Source organism: Cibotium barometz, chromosome 40 (genome assembly GCF_041138505.1).
Source record: "Cibotium barometz isolate CiBa-2024 chromosome 40, ASM4113850v1, whole genome shotgun sequence".
NCBI lineage: Eukaryota > Viridiplantae > Streptophyta > Polypodiopsida > Cyatheales > Cibotiaceae > Cibotium > Cibotium barometz.
The window spans coordinates 39,287,694-39,315,298 of record NC_141085.1 but is presented as its reverse complement, the minus strand read 5'-3'; the positions used below and the strand labels follow the sequence as shown (position 1 = coordinate 39,315,298).

General features: G+C 46.2%; 1 protein-coding gene across 2 annotated transcripts in view; it reads right to left on the bottom strand.

Annotated features, from left to right (window-relative positions):
- The window catches only part of LOC147615488 (Protein kinase superfamily protein), a 105,768-nt gene extending 78,958 nt beyond the window's left edge, over nucleotides 1-26,810 (bottom strand). The window contains exons 1-4 of one of the 2 annotated variants that reach the window (XM_086779579.1): nucleotides 24,722-26,810; nucleotides 24,139-24,540; nucleotides 4,962-5,336; nucleotides 4,640-4,855 (exon numbers count right to left, since the gene is read on the bottom strand). In XM_086779579.1, the coding sequence (XP_086635705.1) occupies nucleotides 4,640-4,855; nucleotides 4,962-5,336; nucleotides 24,139-24,540; nucleotides 24,722-24,830 (1,102 nt within the window). In that variant the 5' untranslated portion in view covers nucleotides 24,831-26,810. The remainder of the gene's footprint in view (nucleotides 1-4,639; nucleotides 4,856-4,961; nucleotides 5,337-24,138; nucleotides 24,541-24,721) is intronic. The other variant, XM_086779580.1, reaches the window with a different exon arrangement.
- Between the last annotated feature and the right edge of the window lie 795 nt (nucleotides 26,811-27,605).

The window sequence follows — 27,605 nt, the reverse complement described above, 5'->3', positions numbered from 1 at the left end:
CTTTCAGTTTACTCCCCACGATGGCAGATTTACTAGAAATGGCTGAGAAGCACGTGAAGATTCCGACTCTCCCCACGTTCCCAGTGGAACGTCAGTTGGACGGGTCCAATTACGGCATCTGGAAGGTCATGATGGAGTCTGTGCTGGAATCATATGACCTTGCTGATTTCATCATCATCGGGGTTCCACGGCCGGAAGCACAGGAAGGGGAGTTACTGTCGATGAGGAAGGACCGAGAGGCACAGGCACACATGTGGGATCGTGTCAACGCGAGGGTCCGGTCATTTATTTTCCTCAACTGCACACCACAAGTGATCAATCATGTAAAGCACATGACACTGGCAAGAGGCATATGGGAGCACTGAAAACTGACTCAGCTTTCGGAATCAGACCCAGTAGACTCAGCTCAATCAGAAACTTTCACTTATGTTTCCTCTGACACTGCCTGACTCTCAAAAAAATCTATCCTTGCAAGGATCTAGCACTATAGACACCCAGCTAAAAGCAACTGACACACAACTGACTTTCGATCACCTTCCAGCCCACTAATCCGTCTAACTGTTGACAGTTGACTGTTGATTGCTCTCTGACTGTTAGACCTAAAACAAAAACACTTCCCTCCAACCCAGACAGGCCAAACCCAGCCCTCTACACCTTTAGCCGATTATACTTGAAGCTCAGCTAACCTTATCCAACTCTGTACCTTCTCAACTAATCTTGACTGAGTCAGCACTGACTCAGCAACTCCCTAGTCATCAGACTCACACATACAGATATTTCACCTCCACAAACTCTATCAAAACAACTCATTCACCACAACAGAAACCTCAAAACAAAAGACTTTGCAATCATTCACAGCTCGCACAAACCAAACTCGTTGACTTCTTCATATAGACAAAAACACAACAGTGTCTCAACAGCCCTGAGACATGGGCACAAACATGAGAAGAAAACACCACAAAGCTCAAGGATCTCCCACAGATAGACCCCAGCGATAGCACTTCAAAGCTTCATCTTCAACAGCTACAGTCGAGGAGGTATTGAGTTGAGCCAAGTCTCTAACAGAGATGCTGCACAGAGAACCTAGGGGACACACCTCCTAGCCGACTCTCTCGTCTCCAGCATTCCCTCTGCTCTGACACAATCAATTCCTCTCACACTACACTGGTCTTCTCACTGCAATCTTAAAAACTTAGCAAGTCCTCCATCCTGCAAGCTTCAACCAAACAAAATTGTATTGCAAGAGTTCACTCCACTGCAGTCACTCTCTCTGGTGGTTTCTCTAGCCACACACTAGATGAACCACTCTCGAAAACTTCCCCAATTCACCTTCTTCAGTTCATCGCCGCCTTGCTTTCTTCCAGAAGGTTCCACAGCCCGCTTCGTTTGATTGCCCATGCACTTTCTTTTTTGTTTTTTTGCACCTGCGCTTATCCACTTGGCTGCCACGTTTCCGCCACCTACAATCCATTTCACCCATCCTATATACATTATACATTTCTATACACCATGCTGGGATTGGGCTCTGGATTTCCCTCACATATTGCCCAACACCCTGGGTGAACACTTTCAAGTGTTTCATTGTCTCTTTTGTACTCTGAACAACTGACCCTTCCACTTGGATCAAATGGGTACATCATCTCTCTCCATAGTCTTCTAACTGAACCTTCTCTGCCTCTCCTGGACCAAATACTTGCAGGCATCTTGTAAACAACATCAGTGATGTGCTTCTAATAGAGGGTTGCACACTTAAAACACAAACTCTGTCAACCCCTTTCCCAGTCCCCCTTCTCCACCAATCCCATTCTGGCACTACATCCCAAAACCCTCTTGGATACTTATTTTCATCATGCAGCTGTACAGCACATCCATCTGTCACCTGCCAATGTAAAGCATTTTCAAAAACATCCTCACGAACATGATGATTCCTTTCCTATACAGGACTATAAGTCTCCTCATATAGCATTTACTTCTCAGCAAAAAAGCATGTATACAAACATCATTATGTGCACTCTTCACAGCATCCAAGTCATCATCCAAGTCCTGGGTCTGCTTGCAACAGTCAGCATCATACATGCAGCCACCATCTTCTTTAGCCACAACAACAGAGTCATCTGACTGGTTATTTTCATAGGGTATCACCAAGGACTCAACATGGGTCTGTTAGAAGTCATCTCCTGTCTACTTTTATACACCAAGGCCTCTGTTGTGGGTGTGCCCGCCCTGTAGAAGGTGTTTTATCTTTTTTCCTCACTCCCCGTATTTTTTCCCTATTTTTCCCATTTTTTCCATGGTGTGGATGGATGCCAGATGGTTGGCAGGAGCACCTAGTGGCTGGCCGACTGTCCATTCAGGAGTCATGTGGCTGGCCGACTGCATATTCAGCAGTCGTGGAGGTGCTGGTGGCTGGCCGACTTGCTCCTACAGTCATGGAGACCATTTACTGCTGGCCGACTGCTGTATGCAGTCGTGGAGAGCTTTTACAGCAGGCCGACTGCATGCATGGGGCATATAAATAGGCCCCATGCCCCCCACCATTGTATCATTCAGTCATTTGCGGGATCTTGTGTATAGAGAAGAGTTTACACACCTATCTCTCTATGTTTCTTGTGCTGTCTATTTTCTGCATTCTACTTGCTCTTGTCTACCCAAGTTTGGTTATCATTTCCTGGACTCTCCGTTGAGACCAACTGGTCAGCAAACGAGATCCAGTAATAGATTACAATAATCATTTCGTCCATTATACGAGTTCAATAGGGCTGTTGATTATTGGGATGAAGTTAGAGAGAATCAAGTGCCAAGACAACAGCTACCCCAAGGTTAGACTGGTAATGTAAGTACGCTGGAAGCAGCCACTGAAGAGAGAAGTGAGGCTACTGGTCTGAGAAGTGGGAAGATAAGCTTTGATGCTTGTGTGACAGGGTCGTCACATGGATCAGATGATGAGATAGATCTTGACCAAAGTTTGTTGGAAGCAGAAGAGGGAGACCCATGCATTGATACTAATCGAGCTGTAAAGTTGAATGTTGAGATGCTTTCTGAGAAAGCTGGTACAGATCCAAAGTATGATAGTATTGTGGAGCAGAAGCTTGGGTGTGTACTCAAGGTGATAGGGAATTCAGTAAGAGTGGAAGATGAATATGATCAGGATGAGCTGAATGATGCTCTTCCATTCTTTAGTGCCTCTTTGGATGATGTTGATGCTGAGCCTTTGAACGTGGGCTGGATATCCATTCAAATGGCTGGATATCCATTCAAATGGCTGTAATGATGTGGTTGAAGAAGGTTGTCGACTGCATAATGCAGCCTGTGTGAAGCAGTTTCAAAACTAGGATGCTGATGTTTCTGCAGATGTTACTGAGACCTTAAACATGGGCTATTTGGAGATTCAGTCAGGTGGCTGTGGTGGTGTGACTAAGGGGAGCTGCTGCTTGCGTAAAGCAGACTGTTTGAAAGAGAGCCAAGGCTTGCATGCAATGGAGTGTGAGCAGAATGATGGACCTAATGCAGCTGCTGTTTTACAAGGAAAGGAATACTGTGGACAGACTTATGGGTCTGTTTTAGTAGATGATCATCTTGTCCATGAAGGTGCTTCCCACTTGATCTTGAATGCCCAACATAGCAAGATTCAAACTTTCAATCTATTGAGTCAACCTTTGAACCTCTTGATGAAACTCATTCTGCCCTCTATTGACAACTCTTGGGATTTCCACATGAACTTCCCTCTGTACATGCATATCCAAAGGCAAGGTAGCCTCCACAGGTTTGCTTACTAACAGAGATGCTGCACAGAGAACCTAGGGCGCACACCTCCTAGCCGACTCTCTATTCTCTAGCATTCCCTCTGCTCTTACACAATCAATTCCTCTCACACTGCACTAGTCTTCTCACTGTAATCTTTAAAAATTAGCAAGTCCTCCAGCATGCAAGCTTCAACCAAACAAAACTGTCCTGCAAGAGTCCACTCCACTGCAGTCACTCTCTTTGATGATTTCTCTAGCGACACCATCAATGAACCACCCTCAAAAACTTCCCCAATTCACCTTCTTCGATTCGTCGCCGCCTTGCTTTCTTCCAAAAGGTTGCACAACCTGCTTCCTTTGATTCCTATGCACTTCTTTTTTTTTTTTTGCACCTGTGCTTATCCACTTGGCTGCCACGCGTTGTTTCCGCCACCTCGGATCCATTTCACCCATCCTATATACATTATACATTTCTATACACCATGCTGGGATTGGGCTCGGATTCCCCTCACAATGTGATTATGAAAAAGATATCAAGGTGTTCCCTACAGCTGACGAGAAATTCTCTAAGAAATTATGGGCAGCATTGAAATTCTTCTAGAGGACCTCTTGCACCAAGGTTAACTGAAACAAACCAGAGAAGGTTGGCCCTATTCATCTATCATGGGAGGTAGAGAATGAATGACAATTTCAAATGGTGATGGCAAGGCAATGCGGCTTTAAGCGTAACATTTTCCTGAGGGATTCGACATCATTGATTGTAACATGCAGTGCAAAGCTCACCAGATCATTTACAGTAGAGGATTCTTGTTACATATGCAGACCAATTAGACACAATGGTTGCAAACAAACACTCAAATGTGAAACATGACTGTAAAAAGCTGGCTTTTACATACCTTTCATGCTAAATCTTATTTTCTCAGCTGTATGATGTAGAAGATATCTCCACAATAAGATAAGAACCACTAAAACTGTGATGACAGCTGCAGCAGCTATGACAATAATATGCCATTGATGGAATCTATGTCCATTTCTGCTATCATTGCCACCATCTTGGGGAAGCATTTGCAGTAGAGGCAATGGAGGTATACCTACACTTGGCGTCTGAACAGCTGACAAGGTTGCAAGGTGGCAAACAGCCATACTCAGCTCATGCAGATGCATCTAACCAAATAAATGACTCTCAAATGACAGAAAAAATGCCTACAGAAAACTTACGAGGTGGCAAAGGAGGCTCGAAGTATCGGAACCGCACAAGGGTGTAGTTTCCAAATAAGGAGCTGTTGAAATGCACTTCGAAGTGGTCCAGATCCGTCTTTATGGTGTCTGCCTGCTGCAGTGAGAAACTGACACTGGTCAAGGGACCAATCACAATCACCAGCGAAAGGTTCGGGCCATTGAACTGAAATGAGTTGATCTCGATTTGAATGACTTCAACACGAAGCTGTGAAGCCAGCTCTTGTTGAAACACACCACTCCAGTTTGTAAAGGTTGAGACATTATCGACGAGTAGCTCCAATCTTATTGGATAGACACACATGCAGCTATCAGATGGCAATCCAGGTTTCGGCACCATATTTTCTGCACAACAGCCTGCAAAAATAATGTTCATCCAAATGAAATGACACAGACTCACCTCTCTCTCTCTCTAACCATTGAGGAGGAACAAAGAAGAAAGACAAGAGAACTTCATGTGCGGATCACCGGTCTTAAAGACGGTGACAATGTAGAGGAGGAAGCCAAAGATTTATACACACGCATAGGCATTTAGAGGCCTACACACAAGGGGGCTTGGAGACTGGGCAAGAAAGACAAGAATGGAGGAGAGAGCTCGAAGGAGAGAGCTCTCATTTTACGCTTTCCCACCTTGGAGGCTAAGAAGGATTTCTTGGCCAAGCGCTCCGCCCTTAAGAAAACAGGCATCTTTTTAGGAGATGACCTCACCTTGGCACAGCTAGCACATATGAGGGAGTGCATGCCGGAGATTAGGGCAGCCAGAGCAAAAGGGAAGCTAGCATTTTACAGAGGAGACAGAGTGGTAATACTAGAGAGATGCACCACTTGACGGTGTGAGACCTATGGAACCAGTCTGAGACTTGCAGTATGGAACTGCAACGGAGCATTGAGACCGGATGTGGGGGCTAGACAGGAGGCCCGTTCGAAGCATGGTGGTCACGGATTTGGAGGAGTTGCAGTTCTTTTTAGAGAGGAGCTTCAGCCACTCATCCATGTTATGCGCCGTGATGAGAGCGCGAGGTACATGTGGGTCAGAGTGAAGGCAGATGAGGGTAGACCCCTATACATTGCTATATGTTACTTTCCACCCAGCACATCTCATTATGCAGCGCCCAAGGGGCAATCTCCATATATGATTCTAGATGAGGACATATGGGAGTTCTCCAGGGAGGAAGATGTTATCATACTTGGGGACTTTAATGCTCGACCTGCTCAGTACCAGACCTCCTTCTTTGATACTTCGGAGGAGATGTTGAGAGAGATAGATGTAGAGGAGATGTGTTTGACCCAGAGATCACAGGATGAGGTGGAGTGTACTGAGTATGGGAGATACCTCTTGGAGGTCGGGACTGCACATGGGCTGTGGCCATTTTAAATGGCCTAGAGAGGTATCCACTTGCCAGTGGCTTTACTTGCTTTCCACACAGACATGGGGCCAGCACAGTGGATTATGTTTTAGCCTCGCCAACCTTCATCTCGAGTATCCAGGATTTTGCGATTGGCCCCAGGCCCATTAGAGTTACGGTGGATCATGCACTTCTCTCCTTTACGGTGGATTTCCACTACAGTGCCCGCCAGGTTGGGCAGTCCTCCTATCACCCGAGATATACCTTTTGTAGAGAGACTGATGGAGTATACACTACAGAGATCTACAGCTTGTTGAGTGTAGAGGATCCACAGAGGCCATTAGCAGAGCTCACACAGATCCTGACAGAGGCTTTACATACAGCTGCAGCGACGGCCTTCCCACACACGCAGCCCACAGTACGACCACATCCTGGGAGCATGCCCCAGAATAGTTGCTATGATGATGACTGTAGGGAGCTCAGAGCCTGGCTACAGAGAGAGGTGGCCACAGGTGTTACTACATATAGACAGTCACACATCATCTTCCGATGCCTCGTCCGGCAAAAGAAGAGAGCATTCTTAGCTCGGCTGGAGAGAGACATGTATCAACTATTTTTGAGTCAAGATTCTGGGGAGGCCTGGAGATTGCTTAGAGAGCACCCCCCACCTCCGGCCATTACCTCTCTAGATACATGGGGCGAGTATGCAGCCTCCCTCTACAGAGTACCAGAGCAGCCACCACTACCCAACCCTCCAGAGCCTTGTCCACCCACTTCTACCTTCTTCACAACAAAGATGGCGAGGAGGGCCATCAACAGATTGCCAAAATTTGAGGGACAGGACCAAAATTGGGAAAATTTTGAATTAATCGTGATTAGTGGCCTTAATCAAAACGTTTATGTTTCTTCTTCTCCACATGCTGGATTCTAAGGAAAATAGGGTTCATCTTGTTGCCATTGATCAACATTGTGTTAGGGTTTTGATAGTGCCTTCCAAGACCTTCCTAATGAACCTATTAATGGAGCTTCACGACTTGTATTCTTGGAGGAACCGTGAGTTGTTTTCTTGCGCTGATTTCAGAAGGGTGTGATGTCGTTTCTTGCGTGAATCGGGGCTATACAACCATGGAATACCTTATTAAGCTTTAGCTAAGGTAATGCAAGCTTATTATATGCCATCAAGCCTCGTACAGTGCTATTTTTTTTGTGTTAGCAAACCTGCACGTTTTCCTTGTCATGTGGCTTGAGGGAGCTATAATCTTCGCTCCAAATTGCTTGGGACAAACCAAGAGCTTGCCTAAGCTTGGCTTAAGAAGAGCCAAGCTTAAGCTTAGCTACAAGGGACTTCAAAGGCTGCAGATTTTGCTGCATTTTTTCTATTTTGTGCTGCACCTGGTCGTGGGAAGATGCCAGGAAGAGAAGCGCCCTACACGCTGCGAATGGGCATGATTGTGATCATCTTCCTCAAATTTTCAAGCTTTTGTGATCACCTCCCTCAAGTTCTCAAGCTTTCAACCACCTCAAGTCTCTCAAGTCATCTCAAGTCTTCTCAAGTCTTCTCAAGGCTTCAACATTCAAGCAATCATCATGGAGGAAGGCTACATTTTAAATGTTTGAATGCCATTGCTAAGAAGCATCATTATTGTGGTATATGGGATGCTTATGGCTGCATTTTAAGTGCTTGGAATGCCATTAGTTTGCCTACTTGCATGCTAATTGCAAGGGTGGGAATGCTCATGACTCATGAGACTTAGAAGCTTTGGCATGGCCATTACATCTACCATTGAAAGGATTTTGGAATGCATCATATGAGCCCTTGATTTGCTTAAGCATTAAGCAAGCATCACTCCTTTGGTGTTCATTGAACCAATTGGAGTCTACTTGCCATTTGATTGATTGTTTCGTTCATTGATGAGGGCCATGGAGTAAAGGCAAAAGGGGTTGAAGTGATGCAAATCAGTGAGTTGTGCTTGTGAATCACATGATGTTGGATGTTATGTGGATGTTGTTTTGTGGTGATTGATGTGACAGAGTCACTTTAGATGAATGGGGAAAGCATGAGTACATGCTCTTTGTAATGATGAAATGAAATAGCATGAGTCATGCTAAAAACATTGTAAGTGCTCCTACCTTATCCTTTTGAAGCTACATCCACATACACTTCACTTGTATCCCACTTCAATTCATAGTATCTAGTATGCTTGTGAGGGTACCTCGGGCATTGGAGGAGAGGCCCGGGGGGAGCATGGCATGAACTCTCCTTGTCATGACTGCTTTTGGTAAAGCGGCAAGGAGGACTAGATACTTGGATGTGAAGACTTGGTCCCAACTTGTGCCTAGAATCAGACTAGGTACGAGGGTGGGAGACTTGGCCGGGAGATTGGTAAGATAAAGCTCTTCTTCGACACACAATCAACTATATTGCAAGCATGCTGAGGCTATGAAAGCCAATGGTCACTTGATTGGGCATGCCATGAATGTTTGTTAGTGGTCGAAGCATAAGGGTTACATGAGCAAGTATATGCTTTTGATGATGATCATTTGTCAGAATGCGCAGAAGCATACACGAGATAGGAGAGAGAAATGAAAATGAAATGAAATGACATATTAACGTCTTCAGAAGGCCAAAATGACCTATGAGACCAAAAAGGTTACAACAATTGGTTAATCTGATACAATGTTTGTGTAAGAAAAGCTAAAAACAACTAAACAACTAACTGAAACTGAAACAACTATGAGGAAAAGTACGGTACTAGGAGCTCCTAATGGATAACATTTTGGGAGGAAAACTCCAGCAACAAAGGTAAGTATCATACACATCACTATCCAAAGATGTCTCTCATCGGTCGATGGCGGATATCCTCAATGTCCTCCATGGTGAGTACTCTGACTGGACGTCTCCCATGCCGTGCTAGTATGGTCCTGATCCTCTGTTGTAGTCTCCGCCGGTGTCGAGATGGGCCTCTTATCTTGGGGCGCCTGGACCGCCCCAACTCTATAGCCCGATCAATCAATGTACCTCTGGTGCGGCTATACTCTGGGGCTAGCTGCAATGCCTGCTGGCCTGACTGCTCAATCTCTAATTGAAAGAAGTCTGTAATCTGCCTCTGTAGGTGTCTCTCCCTCTCTGATCCCCTCCCTCTCAAGAGACCCTCTCTATGTCTACGAAGCTCCAGCAAGTATAATCCGAGGCATCTCTGATCCTGGTATCTCATGACTCTAGAAAGTGGTCCGAAACCCTCTCTAAACAGGCAGTGAAAACGGCCTCGTATCTCATAATATACTGGATAGTGACATATGTAATGTAACTCTGTCTCTGGCTCCATCTGGCACAGCTGACAAATCCTGGCCTCAGCTGATACTCCTCTGAATCTGCTAGTCTCAATCTCTAGCTGGTGTGAGGATGTGTGCATCTGACCAATAGCACACCGTACCCCATGAGAAAGATGAGTATCCATGTAGCTGGGTCTAATCACAAACCCATCCTGCGTGAGCTGAAGAAGATGATCTCTATAGAAAGCCATCTTCGTACCAAGCTCGTGTGTCGGCTGTATCCATGTCCTCCTAGTGTCCAGCTGAATTAAGTCCTGCCTGATAAGTCTGGTAATCTCTGCCCGTGTGAGAGAGAGGGAGGGTGCATCCAGGGAGTACTGAATGGAGGTAGCCTGTCCATACTAAAGCCATGCAGCTAGAACCAAGCTGTCATCTGTGCATACCAACATGATCCGTCTCCCTGTGATGCCAACTGTCGTGAAGACTCCAGCGCTAAGCGAGCATATCTGTCTCTAGGGAGAGCCCAAGTGCTATGTATAAAGGAGACTGATCGAGTGAGTGCCTCTACTACCAATGGGAGGGCAGCCATCTCTGCATGAATAATATCATGTGGTACGGAGGCCTTGGCCCTAATCATCCGGGAAATCATAGAAACCAAGGGCCTCTCCATACGTCTCCATCCATCAGTGCTACCAGCTCGGCTGTGGTGATCCACTGAGGGTCCCCATATCTCCACTCCATACAGCATGGCTGAAGTGACCAAAGTGTCAAAGAGCCAGAGCTTTGTTCGAGGTTCCTGAAACTGAACCTGCGAACACATCCTCTCTAGTCTTCCCCAATGCTGCATAAGCTCTGGTCAATTTGGTCTCCGCTGCTCTCCTTAAGGAAAATAGTGGGCCACTAAAAACCACACCAAGGTAAGTATATGCATCTGTATACTCCACTGTCTCCTGACCATATGTAAAGGTGGGTACTGACCTCCTAACCCACTGTGCTATGGTGTTAAACACCATCACCTTGGTTTACCAAGGTGATGGGTACTGACCTCCTAACCCACTGTGCTGTGGTGTTAAACACCATCACCTTGGTTTACCAAGGTTAACAGACAATCCACTGTCCTGTGCAAACGTGTGCAATGCATCCAAATGACGCTGCATCCCCTCTGGAGAATCTGAGATCAACACAATATCATCAGCATACAATAACAACGGAATCCATGTCCCTGCTAGCTGTGCTCCTCTGTCACCCTCCCGTTCTACATAGTCCGAAACCTCATCCACGTACATCCCAAATAAGGTGGGAGAAAGGGGGCAGCCCTGTTTCACCCCAATAGTGGAGTGGACTACATGCTTTGTAGATATAAAAGTATGCGCATCCCTCTCGCTCAAATATTCAGGTATTTAGCAGTGAACAACAACAATACAGCAGTCCTGCTCATCTCCACACAACAAGGAAGATACTCTTCTATCTCAGCCAGCATAGGTGTAGTCCTACAGTCATTTGGATTTGCATCAGTGGCCAAGGAGAGTCATCAGCAGAGCCTCGGGATAGCTGGATACTCCGCCGACGTTTGGGCCTCCTCGTCCTTGCGTTAGGCATTCATATCATTTGTACTCAACATTGTACAGCATTTCTCCAAAGAATAATAGAGTACATCCTAGAACGACTCAATGGTGCAAAGATTTTTTCTAAGATTGTCTCTACCTGCTCAACCAATGACACGGGCCTAAAGGATGTGACCGGTAGCAGAGCATCCCAAAATTTCTTATTATATTCTTCCAGATTGCTACAATCTCTGGAATCTAATCGATGCCAAGCTTTCATAACAGCCACCTCAAAAGTCGGTGTCAGCCATGAAGAAGAGAAGATTTGCTTGAACTCCACCCAAGTGCTAGGTGCTATACCCTGATGAAGAAGTGTCAACCACCATTGAAGAGCATTTCCCTTTAGGAAAGAAGCTGCCTTCCGTACCTTAGATGCCTCTGTGAAGTTACCACCAGAAAATGCCGCATCAAACTGTTGAATGAAGGTAAGAGCCTTCAAACGATCCTTTGCACCACTAAAAGTATCAAACTTTACATCTTTGCTTCATAGGTGGCATCATCATCTTCAAATTCTGGCATTTCGGGAGGTATTTCTTGCTCGCTTTCCTCATCTTCATCGAAGTAGTTGTCATGTGCATGAAAGATGCCATGGACATTCTCAGGTGCTGATCCAGAAGAGGCAGCCAGATAAAGACTATGAGCCAGATAGGATCAGACATTTTTAGCATAAGACACAGAAGAGGACCAAGTGTTGGACTTGGAGCAAAGCATGGAAGAAAAGGAAAGCGGCACACAGGCTCTGTCGGCTGCACACAGGTGCTGACGATTACATCACAGAGGGAGTTGGTTGGATCTGAAGAAGCATGGAAGAAAAGGAAAGTGGCACACAGGCTCTGTCGGCTGCACACAGGTGCTGACGATTACATCACAGAGGGAGTTGGTTTGGTCTAAAGAAGCATGGAAGAAAAGGAAAGCGGCACACAGGCTCTCTTGGCTGCACACAGGTGCTGACGATTACATCACAGAGGGAGTCGGTTGGATCTGAAGAAGGCGCTTCAACGCCTCAGCATTTCAGGTGGCCGACCAGTATATATTGGGAAAAGGGGGGCTTGTCGGCTGTCCGACTGCTGCAGTCTAGGGGGTCCAACGCCTATAAAAGGCGTAGGTGCTCAATGTTATGTTCATTCAATCCTCTAGGGGTTGGGTCATTAGGAGTCCCATAGGGGGACAGAATTTTGGGTGTTATCACCTTTTCTTCAAGGCAGCCTATGGCTGTAGACAAGTACCTTTTTGTACTAAATGAAATATACTGAATTTTCCAGCACATCTCTCTACTCTCTCTCTACATCTACATTTTGCATCAGATGGTTTCTAGGAGTGTTTAGGGCTGAAAGAAGACTCCCAGAGCTTCTGCGTGTTACATTGGTATCAGAGCATCAGGCTCAGCAAAGCTAAACACTGATTCAGTCCCATATGATAGTGTACAGGTCCAAGGTACAGGAAAGTACACGGATACGAAGCCCAAGGCAAGGAGCACAGAATCGGGAAGAGCTCCCAGGAGGTTTGTTGGTGGTGTTCCACAGAGCCAGAGGGGATGGCAGTCCTGTGAGCCAGATAGGTTCTCGGGCAACGGTCTCCCAAGGGAGGATTATCCTCCAAGGGTGATGTGAGAGTGCCAGGCTCATTTCTCAGGAATGAAGACCAAGACGGTGTTCAGAGTCAGGGCGAGAATGGATGGTGGACTAGATGGGAACAGATGCATAGATCTTATTGTGAGACAAAGTGGTTTTGGAGACCGGGCCGGGCGTTCAGAGAAAAGGGTTTGCCAGGGATGGATGGATGACAGAGGGATTTCGGGAAAAGATTGGGATGATGACAGTCATCCAAGAACAAGTTGGAATCCCATCATCAAGTTTAGCAGAGGGGGATGTCATGTGCATGAAAGATGCCATGGACATTTTCAGGTGCTGATCCAGAAGAGGCAACCAGATAAAGACTATGAGCCAGATAGGATCAGAGATTTTGAGCACAAGACACAGAAGAGGACCAAGTATTGGACTTGGAGCAAAGCATGGAAGAAAAGGAAAGCGGCACACAAGCTCTGTCAGCTGCACACAGGTGCTGACAATTACATCACAGAGGGCGTCGGTTGGATCTGAAGAAGGCGCTTCAACGCCTCAACATTTCAGGTGGCCGACCAATATATATGGGGAAAAGGGGGGCCTGTCGGTTGTCCGACTGCTGCAGTCTAGGGGGTCCAAGGCCTATAAAAGGCGTAGGTGCTCAATGTTATGTTCATTCAATCCTCTAGGGATTGGGTCATTAGGAGTCCCATAGGGGGACAGAATTTTGGGTGTTATCACCTTTTCTTCAAGGCAACCTATGGCTGTAGACAAGTACCTTTTTGTACTATATGAAATATACTGAATTTTCCAACACATCTCTCTCTCTCTACTCTCTCTCTATATCTGCGTTTTGCATCAAATGGTTTCCAGGAGTGTTTAGGGCTGAAAGAAGACTCCCAGAGCTTCCGCGCGTTACAGTAGTTGTCCTCTTCTGAGGATAAATCATTCATCTCCGCACTAGTTCCAGCCATAAAATTAAATGTGTCGACCCCACAGGCTCACCCCCTTGAAAAAGTTGACGATGAATCTCGGCAATGGAACCTTGAAACCGGCCTTCAGAAACTTGACGCGCGGTGAGCACACTTAATCACACTTAAAACTCTTTATGAACTGAAATTATAAACTTGGAGAAAGAAGAAAAAGAATAAGTCCTGCACAAAAGACCAATTGGCCACAAAGCGTGGCACCCTTGTAGGTATTTATTTATCACTCAAGGTCGACGTAGACCTTGTACAATTCTCGAGAAGATGCCTCCTTGCTTCACGTGGAGGAGATCTTCTCAAACTTTCACCCAGTTTGTGTTGTGGGATACAAGAGCCTTGGCCCCCTTTTTATACAAGTTAGGGGTGAAAAGCATAGCTTTTCCCCCTTTTTAAAAAAAACTTCTACGAGTGCTTTTCCCTTATTCATTTTTTTAATTGAAAAAATACACGGCGAATGCGTTTTTGAATTCCACGCTCCTTTTTCTCTTCGCGTTTTTGCTACCCGGCGTTTCTCTTGCATTTTGGGGATTCGCAACCGTGCACCTGCTAAACTGTTTGCCGTTTTGTGTGCCTACTGGACTACTCGCCTCTGCCATGTCAGCTACCTTTGGAGTCAGTCCCTGTGCCATGTCAGCCGCCTGTGCCACATCACCTGGGCTGCACTGGCTGCTGGCCGGCTATTGCTGCGCAGGGCTTCTACCTGACTGCTCCTGGCTGTGCCACGTGGCAATGCTACGTCTCTTAGACTACTGCCCGTCTGCTGCGCTGCAAGGCTTGCTACACGGCTGCCCCCCCTTGGCCACCTCTATGCTGCCCCACAGGCTGCCTTGAGTGCCCAACTAAAGAGAAAAGGTCTCAGCTGCTGCACCTGCAACATGGTAAGAGAAAAATACCTAAAAACACATATATGCACATGTACATACATATGAGCATGCACGGACATGTACTCACACACACCAAGCATGTATCTGCACCCACACGTGTACAAACTTACACATGAACAAACAGAGTAAAACATGATCAATGAATGTTAAACATGCTTAAACATAATCACAATGCTTAAGAAAAGAGGTAAAATACTCAGTCCTGTAACAATCTTCCATGCCCAAACCAAGCACATAGAGATACAATATCGCTTTGTTCGTGAGAAGACTTTGGCTAGTGACTTCTTGCTTGTTTATTGTTCCACGGAGGACAGTGCGGCGGACCTCTTCACGAAGTCTCTACCTCAGGCTATGCTCCGGCAAGCTATGGGGTTGGTTCCACATCCAGGAGCTGAGAGGGGGTGTTAGCAGTCATCTCCTGCCTTTACAGTGAGGGCCTTTGAGTGTACCCGCCCAGGAGCTTTTCTCATTTTTTTCCATTTTTTCGTGTTTTTCTCCCTATTTTTCTGGTCGTGGGGGCAGTCTTGTGCTGGCCGACTCCTACTGCTCTGGCCAACTCCTACTGCTCTGGCCAACTGCATTTTTTGCTGGTCATGGGCATATCTGCTATTGTCGACTGCTTTTAGGCTGGCCGACCAACACTGGGGGGTGGTATAAATACCCACTTCCTCTTGTATCGGATTCTTGTGTATATAGCAGGGTTTATATAGGTCTCTCTCTACACTTCTGCGTTTTGTTCTTCACAGCACTTGTCTCATTTTCTGCTGTGCATTCCGACACGCTCTTCTTGGATGGACTGATTCACATTGGGCTAGAGATCCAAGTACTCGACATTCAAGCATTGGTTGTGTTCTCACCTGGGTTGGGAGTCATTTCATGAAGCAGTAAAAAGCCTACTGTGGCGCTTTCCTCTACGGAGGCAAAGTATCGAGCCACTTGCTATGCTAGATGTGAGGCGATTTGGCTGTGGAGATTATTGGGAGAACTTGGTTTTTCTCCTACCGGATCTACTCTTCTTTGGTGTGATAGTCAGAGTTGCATCACCATCACCAAGAACCCAATGTTTCATGCTCGTACACATTGAGATCCAGTATCACTATATTCGTAAACAGGTTCTTGCTGGAGCTTTGCATTTGGAGTATTGTCCTTCAACAAAGAATACAGCAGATTTGTTCACCAAGCTGATGTCTCAGGCTTCCTTGGCTCCGCATCTTCGGCTTCTTGGGGTTTGTTCAGCATCCAGTGCTAAGAGGGGGAGTTAGCATTTCATCCCTATTTGCTGCCCATATTTTGTTCCCTTTAATGGCCCTTGATTGTGGGCTGGCCACCCTATTTTTCCCCACATTTTCCCTGTTTTTCTAGGTCGGGTCTTCATGTCCAATCGGCCAGCCCCTTACCTATATATAGGTGGGCTCGGCTCTCCCATTCCATATCTTTATTAGTTGAGTTGTGTGGTTCATGTGTTGACACACTTGCTCCCTTTTGTATCCTTCACTTATGAGACTTCTAGGTCTCTTGGTCAAGAATGTATTCACTGCAGTATATTCAGCCTTTTGGCTTCATATCTCTCTCTCTCTCTTGCACTGTCAGTTCAGCACATTCTAGTGCTCCCTTTGCTTCCGCTCTATGCATGAAGCTCGGCTACAAGGAAGAGCACCCTCTCCCCTTCACCAAAGCATGGAGAGCCGGGAAAGACTCAACACGCAAGCGAGCCCTCATCCTACAGTTTGCAGGAGAGACGGAGAGGGTCACCTTCATGAGGAAGAGGGTCATACTACGGGGTTTCGAGGGAGCTCCTATTTTCTTGGATGATGATCTCACGAGGATGCAGCTTGAGCATAGGAGAACTTGCATGCCACGAGTCTTACACGCGAGGAGAGAAGGCAAGAAGGCCTTCTATCGCGATGGTCGGGTCATCATTGATGGCCGGCCCATGGATTAGCGGTTTGGGGCCTATGGGACACAGACCAGGCCACCACTGACAGAGATACACATAGCAGTATGGAACTGTAATGGTTCACTATGGGTCCAGCCTGGACGACTGGAGCATGTTATGGTGGGGAGAGACATCATACTTCTGACAGAGACACATCAGAGCCCAGAGAGAGGGCTACCTCGAGTAGAGGGATTCCAGTGGGAGTCAGCATACAGGAGGACCACACGCCAGGGTACCTCGAGAGGGTCGGGGGGAGTAGCAGTCCTATTCAGACGGGAGCTACGGGGGAGACTGAGAGTGGTAGCACAGGATCCAGAGGCCAGATACATGTGGATCAGCTTACAGCTCTCACAGGACAGGGTTATATACATAGCTCTATGTTACTTTTCTCCATCAGGATCCTCCTATGTCATTACAGAGGACATGCCACAGGAGGAGGAGATAGGAGCCTCGCCATACACTTGTCTGTCAGAGGAGATTATGCATTATTCTACACTAGGGGAAGTATTTCTTACGGGCGACTTCAATGCCCACACACAGAGCAGACAGTGTGAGGTGTATGACTATGATGACATGGAGATCCTCCACCCTGTGGATCCAGAGGAGATAGGGGCTAGTCGGGCATCAGAGGACACTGGACCAGACAGAGGACATTATGGGGACCACTTACTAGAGTTGGGAGCCAGGCATCGTCTCGTTATTTATAACGGGATGCTACAGTGGCCGGGATCAGGAGGGCTGACATGCTTCCCACATGGGGGTCATACACGGACCGGAGGCACGGTGGTAGACTACATTATGGGGTCTTTGGAGGCATCACAGCTTGTCACCTCATTCTCCATTCCACCTCGTCCTATTGGGGCAGATCATACATACTTGGCATTTTCACTAGCCGGATCACCAGTATCACCAGCCCCCCACATACCGACGCCATACACTACCATCTACTTCACACATGACATGGCAGACATATACACTGGCAGAGTAGAGGATGGGCTCCTACTCATGGATCCCCTGGCATCTATGGATACCATTACAACCCAGCTCGCATCACTCCTACACACGGCTGCATTACAGAGCTTCCCACATCGTGTACATTCAGGAGAGCCTGCGAGACCTGGGACTATGCCCCAGAACAGATGGTATGATGACGAGTGCAGAGCCCTATACTCACGACTCCGCATACAGAGAGCCTTGGGAGCCATCACAGAGCAGGAGGCGAGGAGAGAGATGAGGAGACTTACTCGCCGCAAAAGGCGGGCCTTCGCAGAGATACAGGAGCTAGAGATCTTTCATTTCTTCATGAGTAGAGATAGCCCTGTCTCATGGCGGCACTTCAGAGAGCCCCGGACCCCGACACCTATTGCAGACCCACAGACATGGCACACATATGCAGAGGATCTATACCATGCCCCACAGCAGCCACCTATACCTCAGCCACAGGAGCCTCGACCTACCACAGCTAGCTTCTTTACCCACTCGATGGTACAGGAAGCTATCCGCCGCCTACAGCATGGACGGGCCGCCGACCATATGGGCCTGCAAGGTGAGCATCTTATATATGCAGTAGATTCTTTAGCTCCTTTTCTTGCACACCTGTTTAACAGGGCACTAGCAGAGGGTTTGCCTGCGGAGTGGACGATGCATACCATTGTGCCGATTCACAAAACAGGGGATATGCTCGATCCGAGCAACTACAGGACGGTTATGGTTGGCCACGTGCTGGCCAAACTCTATGGTGCAGTGCTGGAGCAGGAGCTTAGCTTATATGCAGAGCGAGCAGGTTTACGCTCATCAGGGCAGGCAGGCTTCAGGAGAGCTTTCTCTACCACTGACCATGTATTCACTTTGAGATGTATGATTGATCAGGCCAGAGTGAGGAAGAGAAAGCTCTATTGCTGCTTTGTGGATTTCCGCAAGGCATTTGACACAGTACCACGAGAGAGGCTCTTTCAGCGCCTGCAGTCTCTTGGCATACCAGCAGATATGACATGGGGCATCTATGCATTATATGAGCAGGTTTTTGGGCGAGTCAGATGTCCAGGAGGTATGTCCGAGACTATTGCTAGCACCATTGGTGTGAAGCAAGGATGCCCACTTTCCCCCACGCTATTTGGGTTATACATTGATGAGGTGGCTGACTTCATTACACGGGGAGGCGGAGATGGAGTTGATTTAGCAGGTACCTCCGTACATATTATGCTCTATGCTGATGATATTGTATTAGTGTCTGAGTCCCCTGGTGGTCTACAGCAGCATCTACATGCCCTCCATGATTTCTGCACACAGAGGGGTCTTACTGTGAACCTTGGGAAAACCAAGGTTATGGTCTTTCATACATCGAGACAGGGCAGGAGTCAGCTGACATTCACTCTCGCAGGATGCCAGGTGGAGGTGGTGACATCATACGTGTACCTAGGGGTTACCTTCTCTGCAGCAGCCACACGCTTTACCATGGGTTCAGCAGCCAGAGCTAGATTGACACGGGGATATGCAGCATTGGCTAGGCTAGAGAGACAGTGCCACCAGGCGCATTTTCAGGAGCCCCGGACGAAGGGGTGGCTATTTGACACATTAGTCACACCGGCATTGATGTATGGAGCAGCAGTATGGGCGCCAGGCCTTGCTACCCATTGGTGGACACAGATAGAGAGACCACAGGCCCTCATGATGGCACGCATGATACGCAGCAAACCGTCAGTACCTCATGACATTATCCGAGCAGAGTTTGCTGCGCCTCCTATGATGGTAGAGGCCATATTTCAGACTATATGCCTGCTAGACAGATTCAGAGAGATGCCACAGGACAGATTATCATACAGAGCTTTTCAGGCATCTAGACAGTTGGCTGAGGCAGGAGACAGAGGATCATGGTATGCACAGGTCACACATTGGTTCTCACAGCATGGCCTAGACATGGATCATCTACCACCACTCCAGTATGATAGGGATGCACCACATATCCGTCTCTCTCATAGTGAGAGGAACAGAGTATTGAGACAGGATCTATGGCAGCTCTATACACGAGAGACATGGATATCGCCTACACAGCCTCTTCCACCGAAGATGCTATACTACAGAGATCACTTCATGAGTATCACTGATGATGGATTTATAGAGAGGCCGAGATACATGGAGGGCTTTTTACCACACGGCTCCCGAGTGGCTATTGGTCAGCTCAGAGTTTCATCACACCGATTGGAGATTGAGACTGGCAGAGCAGCACGGATCCCCCGACAGGAGAGGGTATGCAGATTGTGCAGAGAGGAGGTGGAGAGTGAGGAGCATTATGTATGCAGATGCAGAGCATATACAGGCATCAGAGAGAGATATCCCATTTTATTCAGAGAGCCACATTCCCTACGCCAGATCTTTGAGACAGCAGACCAGCGCATACTGGGGAGATACATTCTAGACATACAGCGCCACAGAGAGACATTATTACAGGCTCAGACAGCTCCAGAGGGGGGGCGACAGACACAGATTACTACATTTTTTCAGAGATCCATACCCCTCCCAGCCCCTACACGGCAGGGAATTACTCTCCAGAGAGCAGAGACACTTAGAGCCCGCAGGAGACAGAGGACACCTGGCTTTCGGACACCACGCCTATACCAGAGAGAGATGACAGAGATCAGAGCTCAGTTTCACAGAGAGGGTGCGGAGCGACTAGCTCGCTTCAGAGCACACCCAGGCATGTTCTTCAGGGAGCTGTGGACACCCCCTTCACTTATGTATACCATTTTATACCCCGAGTATGGTACAGGATGGAGCTAGCTAGGTTGCATATCATGATTGTATACTCCATGCATATAGCTTTGCATTCTCCTAGTAATAGAGCTCCATCCCCTGTACACCTAGATTCAGCTTTTTTATTCAGTACTTTTTCATTTTGTTGGGATGACAGAGGATACCCCATACAGGTACTCCGATTTGTCTCATAGGCCGAGTTCGGTCTTTTGGAAGACGTTAATAAAATCTTTCTTTCTTTCTTTCTTTCTATGCACACTCTATCAGTGTGCACACCCAGTAGAGGTCACAATGAGATGGACAACACGTAGGATGGAACAACACAATGACTACAGGACTCAATGAACAAGACGAGATGACAATCACCCTGCGGACTTAGCTGAAAAGATGTATATAGAGTAGGATCACCAACAGCGGTTCCATTGATGTGTCTATTAACGCTATGGAGAGTCACACCATATCCAAGGATGCTGTCGGTGAGATGCCAATCGGCACAACAGTGTGACACCTGCTAGCGCGTACACCTCCCATGTATTTGGGCCATCTTGCTCCTGGGTTTTTAGTACCACATGTACATGGGAGACCCGCATACTACTCATTTCATTTTCAATACTTTTTTGTTTCCATGTTTACAGTTTACCCATGTAACTTTTGTAACACATGTTGGTCTCATAGACCTATTGGGTCTTTTGTAGGCATTGATAAAATCTCTCTCTCAATTGATGTAAATTGTTGTCTTGACATCCACTTTACTCACGTATCACATTTAACATATTGGGTCTTTTGTAGGCATTGATAAAATCTCTCTCTCAATTGATGTAAATTGTTGTCTTGACATCCACTTTACTCACGTATCACATTTAACATATTTTTGGTCTCATAAACCCTTCGGTTATTTCATAGACGTTATTTATCGGCTGCAACACTCCACCAGATGATCATTGTTGCATGGAATACAGGACAAGAACAGGAACGGGAGTGTAGTACGAAATAGGATGGTAGGAAACAGAAATGGAACAGCACAATGTAACAATATATACACGATCATGAGAAAATTATAACAGGGACAATGACGGCATTTCTGTGTTCCATTGGACTGGAATGGCCGTTTCTGCAACTATGCAGCTGATAAGTAGGGACTCTTTTCTTTTGAGTTCAATTTGAGTGCTGCTTTGTTGGCGATTCAGACTCAGTTGAGGACCTTTAATGGTCTCATGTTTGTACTCGGTCTCATAGGTCATCTTGGCCTTGAGGAGACATTAATAAATCTCCGTCCATGAGAAGGATGACCCATGATGAGGTGTGACACATTATGTGTTCTACCACTCCATTGTACACAGGGTTTACGTAGTACATGGACCCTGTTTTTTCTTTTGGTAGCTAGATTTCCTTTCTCATATTGTCTTGGCATCTTATCTATTCATGGATCATATGTAACATTTTTTTGGTCTTATAAACCTTTTGGGTGTCCTTTGTAGACATAAATAAAATCTCTCTCTCTCTCTGTGGACACATTGTACACCTTTGTCTCATAGACCCATTAGGTCTTTTGTAAGACGTTAATATATCTTCTTCTTCTTCTTCTTCTTCTTCTTCTCTCTCTCTCTTAGGAGTCTTGAGTGACTGAAGCATGACTCTATAAGCCTCCTAAAGGCAGCAGATGTGGCTATGGTAGGGACATGTCATGTCGTTGGAGAATCTCATGGTTCTATCTTTGTGTGGTGGGATGATATAGTATGAGGATCAAAGATGCCTGGGCATGTACTTAATGGAGCTCACACGACACAGGGATGCAATGCTGAGGCAGCATGTTGAGAGACAGGCCCAGCCCCGACATGACACCTCCTAGAGGGCCATCCCAGATTTCTTCGCGGTACACGTATCCACATTAGAGTCCACCGCCCATACCAGTGCCTCTACTCCAACTTTAGAGCCTGCCACCCATGCCCACGCTCCAGCTCCGGCCGGCTCCACGGCCCAAAGGGGAGCTTGATCCATTCTATGAACCCAACGCCCCGACCCAGAGCACCAAGACCCTCCACCACACAAAGATAGATCCAAGAGGTTCTCGGCCAACATGACATGCTCGCATCACAAAAGTCTGACCCTCTTTCTGCCTTGGGATGGTGATTAGATAGGTGTTTTCCACCTTTTCAAGGGCAGCCTATGGCTAGCTAGATTGTACTTCCTTTTTGTACACTATGAATATACTGAAATGCAGCTATCTCTCTCTCTCTTCTCTCTATCTCTTGCTTGCATTTTGCATCAGCTTGTTCCAGGAAGGTGTTTAGGACTGAAAGAAGACTCCCAGAGCTTCCGCATGTGACATCTGCTATCTAGATGTATACACACATTGGTGCTTTTTCCTCCTCCTTTTTTCGTATCCTTTTCAATTCTTCCATGGCTCGGTATATCCATGGTACCATTGTATTACTTATGGTCTCATAGACCCTTCGGGCCTTCCGTAGACATTAATATAATTTTCTTTCCTTCTTTCTTTCTCTCTCTGGCACTAGAGGGGACAAATCATGGGAGACACACCCAAACTAACCTAGAGAGTATACCATGAGCTTGGAGCGTGTTGGCCCCGCGAGACACATGGAATCCTTGAGAGAGAGGGCACAATTCCTCCAAAGGTCCAGACACCCCCATCCCCAAAGACCGAGGCTGTCACACGCAAAAGCTCTCGGAGTCTTCTTTCAGCCCTAAACACCATCCTGGAACATGCTTGATGCAAAACGATAAAGAAGATAGAGAAGAGAGAGTGATAGCTGAGTATTCAGTATATTCTGTAGTATAGAAAGGAAGCACAAGTCTTGCAACCATAGGTTGCTTCTTCAAAAAGGTTCTTGACTCATAGAGTCCTAATCTAATGATTCTACTCCCTAGAGGAGTGAATGACTCTAAACAATGAGCATAGCCTCTTTTACAGCGCTTCTTGGTGCATGACACCTGGCCGACCTACTGTCAGCCAGCATCATCCTGATCCCGACCTGAATATCATGTCGGCCAGCTCTGTAGCTGCAGCCGACAGGCTCTTGTTCCAATCCGGGGTTCTCTTGCACACCAAAGTGTTTGGATCATGCCCAAAACCTGTGCCTATCAGAGATTAGCTCCTGGAATGAGCATGCACACGTCTTGCACATGACATCCCCCTCTGCTAAACTTGATGATGGGATTCCAACTTCTGTTCTTGGATGACTCTCATCATCCCATTGTCTATTCACGGAGTCCCAATCTGTCATCCTTCCCTTCCTGGCAACCTTTTTCACTGAAAACCCTGCCCAATCTCCAAATCGACTCCAACTCTGATAAAGATCTATGCATCTGTTCCATCCTGTCCCCTTTCCCTTCATGCCCTCTCCCTGAACACTTTCTTTGGTCTTCTTTTCTTGAGTATTGAGTCTGGCACTCTCACTCCACCCCTTGGAGGATCATCCTCCCTTGGAACTATTGCCTGAAAGCCTTTCCTAGTGGGCCCCAAGTGGCACCCAACTCATAGGACTGCCATTCCCCTTGGGTCTTGTGGAACACCACCAACCAACCTCTTGGAAATTTCTTCCATGTCGTGTGTTCCTTTCCTTGGGCCTCGTATCTGTGCACTTTCATGTACCTTGGACCTATGCACCTTCATCTCGGACTAAATCAATGTTTAGCCGTGCTAAGCCTAATGCTGAAACAATGTTGCCTGGTCCAGCCAGTCATGGATTCTTCTGTTAGCATATAACGACACCATCCAAGCATTGGCCGCACACAAAACACCACAAGTAGCACAAAATCTTCAAACTAGCTACATAATGAAAAGTAACTGTCCCTACCTGAGGTCGGTGATGCCAATGGAGCATCCGAAGATGTCACAGTGCTATTTGAAGGATTTCCAGCAGGAGGTGAAGACAGTGGAGCTGGGGCAGCTGGAGACGATGTAGCTCTTGATGGTGGCGTGGGTGGACTGAGCAATAGAGAAGCTGGTTGTGGCAGTATAGAGGAGTTGCTGTTGCTTAAAGCAGAAAGAGGAAGCTGTGCCACAAGGATGGGTTTTTCAACTGGTGGCGGAGCTGAGACAGGCATAGACTTTCCTGAAAAGCCTACAGGTCTCTGACTGGGAGGTTGCACTTCTAGAAATGTTGATGGCAGTGTAGATGCAGAGGCCTTAATTGAATGTCTCCACCGTCTTTGAGCACTGAGTGTTGATATGGTTGCACCTTTCATTTGGCTTCCGACTGCAAAATTCATGAAATCAAACTTCAATTGGCAATATATCTGAGGTCTCCTCAAGCCGCACTCTACCCGCATGTGGCATAGAGAGAACAGAAACCACATGTATTACAAGAGCCAAGCATGACAATGTACTCAATTAAACTTGGGGAGATAACAGATTTAAGTTGAGAAGCTAAAGTATACCAGTTTTGATTTCTGCAGGACTGCCATCTTGGAGCTGCAACTGTAGAGCAGAGAGACAAAGCAGCACTCCAATGAGGAACTCGAGACGGCTCTTGAGAGGTCTCCACATTGCTGGAGCCAAACTCAAGAATATTTCTTGCCCATTACTGCCAAAAAAATAGTCTTCAAGACCAAAGAAATTGCCAATCTTGTAAGAAGTTTTATGACTTCACCCCACCCCAGAGTAAATCTATTCCATTTCTGGTTTTGATCAATCACTTCAATGCGCTGGTTTGATCCGCCTAATTGTGCACCAAACCAAGCACGTGGTTTGGTTAAGCACAACCTGGGATCGCACTAGGGTATGCCCAATAATGTGCTTTGGCCAATGTATATATTCAACTCTGAAGGCTTGAATGGATCAAAAACATCTTTTAGGGCCTAAATCACCCTTTAAACCTAACTCGATTGCTACTTGCATCAAAGATTTTGTGATTTTTTCTTTGTGAGTAGCTAAGAAAGCTCTTGGCTAAAAGCATCCAATTAAAAAGCAACTTGCCATGCTGGATCTATGGCCACATCGCTGTGCCAAAGCTGCTGCTGGGCAAGATGAGAGACCGTGTTATTGGAATTGAAGTGAGGTGAAAATGAAATGTAAGCTTGAGGCGGAGAAGGGTTCAGAACAAGATCAACAAGAGAGTTGAGTTCTGAGGGAGAAAAAAGAGAGAGATTTCTGCAAAATTAGCCACATCCAGCAATGGCTTCTTCAAGGAATACCTGTGACCCTTCCCCAGAAAACCTTCCTGTAGGAGAGTTGTAGCCATGTCCCATCGTTTGCCATTTTCCTGCCTTTTCTGCTTTTTGTTTTTTAGCTTCCTTGCTGCTTTTCAAAGGCCAAACAAGTTGCTGCATTTCTCGTCAACTCCAGAAGTACAAAGCCCATTGAAGAGCTCAGCTCTGCAATGCACGGATTTCTTCTACAGCCCGATCGAGCAGATGATTTTAGTTTTTTTTTTAAAGTGAGACTTGAAGCGCCGAAAAATGGTCTACTCCAGGGAAGCTCTGCAAATTTTTTTCTTCAAAGAGAAACATCCCGCCTCCCCAACCCCAAAACAATAAAAAAACCCCCAAAAAAACTGTGCAGATTTCTTGCAAATTGGGCGACGGTGACCGTCTGGCGATAAAAAAAAGGCTTTGATGGGCAGTTTTAGTTCTGGTTGTTGGTAGCTTTGCTTTTGTTGGGCAATCACGGAGGTTGTGAAAATTTTTGGTAGATCGGTGTATACTGTGTCTGCCTTCTTTCCCTCTCCTTTTTTTTCTCTCTCTCTCGTCTTTATCCAATCATCATCAGGGGATGGGCAATGGCTATTTTGTGGGCAGTCAAGAAGGCCTTGTCACAGAATTGGTGGACCAACAGAGATCCTTCGTGTACCCATTTTTGCCCCATTACCATTGCCTATGGCCAGATCCATTTTGTAAAATTTGCCATTATGCAAGGGTTAATATGGAAAATTTGACATCACCCACATCAACAGTTCCCCTCCTGAGTCCTCTCCCTTTCATGCTTGCCTACCGATGATGAGGGCTGATCTTCCTTTACTTTAATTGGCGCTTAACTATGCTTAATTGGGCTAGATTATGCTGTTAAAAGGCCAAATTCTAATCGCCCATTTTCACCATTAGCCTTCCTGTACCTTTCCCCTCACCTCTGCATCCACCAATTTTGGCCTTTCACAATGTGGGTTGCTGTACTACGAAGCCCTAAAAACACCCATTTTGCATATCTGATTGATGCAAATAGTCGCCCGCCCCACCACCCATCTTTCCTGCGCCTCCATGGGAAGTGGGTTGCTTTTCTGAGCTCTTATCCCAGTCCAGAGGTGCCCCATTTTGCCCACTAAGATGCTTAATGGAAGTGAATTTGTTTCACCATTGTGCCTCTATTGCCTTTCCCACAGCTCCTCAGAGTCTTCATCATCCGTGCTTGCCCATTCATGATGTAGTCTTCATCATCCGTGCTTGCCCATTCATGATGTAGGTTGCAACTTGCAACTTTTTCTCATCTGGAGGAAAGCAGTAGTGTTACGTAATGATAGCTCGCCCAATTGTATGTACTATAACATAGCAAGGGGAGAAAGTAGTTTAATAGTCTTAGCCCAATTTGATCCCTTGAGGAGTGATCGGTTCAAATTTGGCCGTGGAAAAAAGACTCCCTAGGTTAAGGGTTAGTCTCTTCCCTTTGCAATGGATGTGTGGGGGTGTTCATGTTGTTTTTTAAAATTTTCAACTAATTTTTTTATTTAAAAAATTTGATATTATTTTTTATTTTCATTGAATAAAAATCTTATATTTTAATTCAAATCTCCATTTCTTTTTTTTTGTATTTAATACCAGTTACTTCCAGCATTACCTTTATTTTGATTGACCTTTTTTTAGCATTGCCAACTAAGTACTAGGTATGTGTTATTATCAATTTATAATAATGCATTGGGGTGCTTGCATGCATGATGCTACCATGTAGAGAGTGGCCCTGAACCACCCACCATTGGCCCCAATAGTAGAGCACCTTTTGACCAAAAGAATATTTTGGGAATCATGCTTCTTTCGGAAATTTGATTGGGCTGCTCTTGTACTTTAGAAACCACCCATTTCAATTAAAAAATCCATATGTGTGTTATTCAAATTCAAATACTTTCAATATTGGAAAAACCTTGTGATCGGTGTGAATCCACCTATGTTAAACGGATTTTAATTTTCATGGAAAATTAAAAATTAGGGGTTCTTGGGAAAGTTGGCATAGTATAGCCTCTTTAATTGGGGATAGAAGGAAAAACATTGACCCCACTTCACCTTCAACTCTTTGTCTATTCATGATGTGGGTTTAATGCCCAAAGAGCAAGCCTTC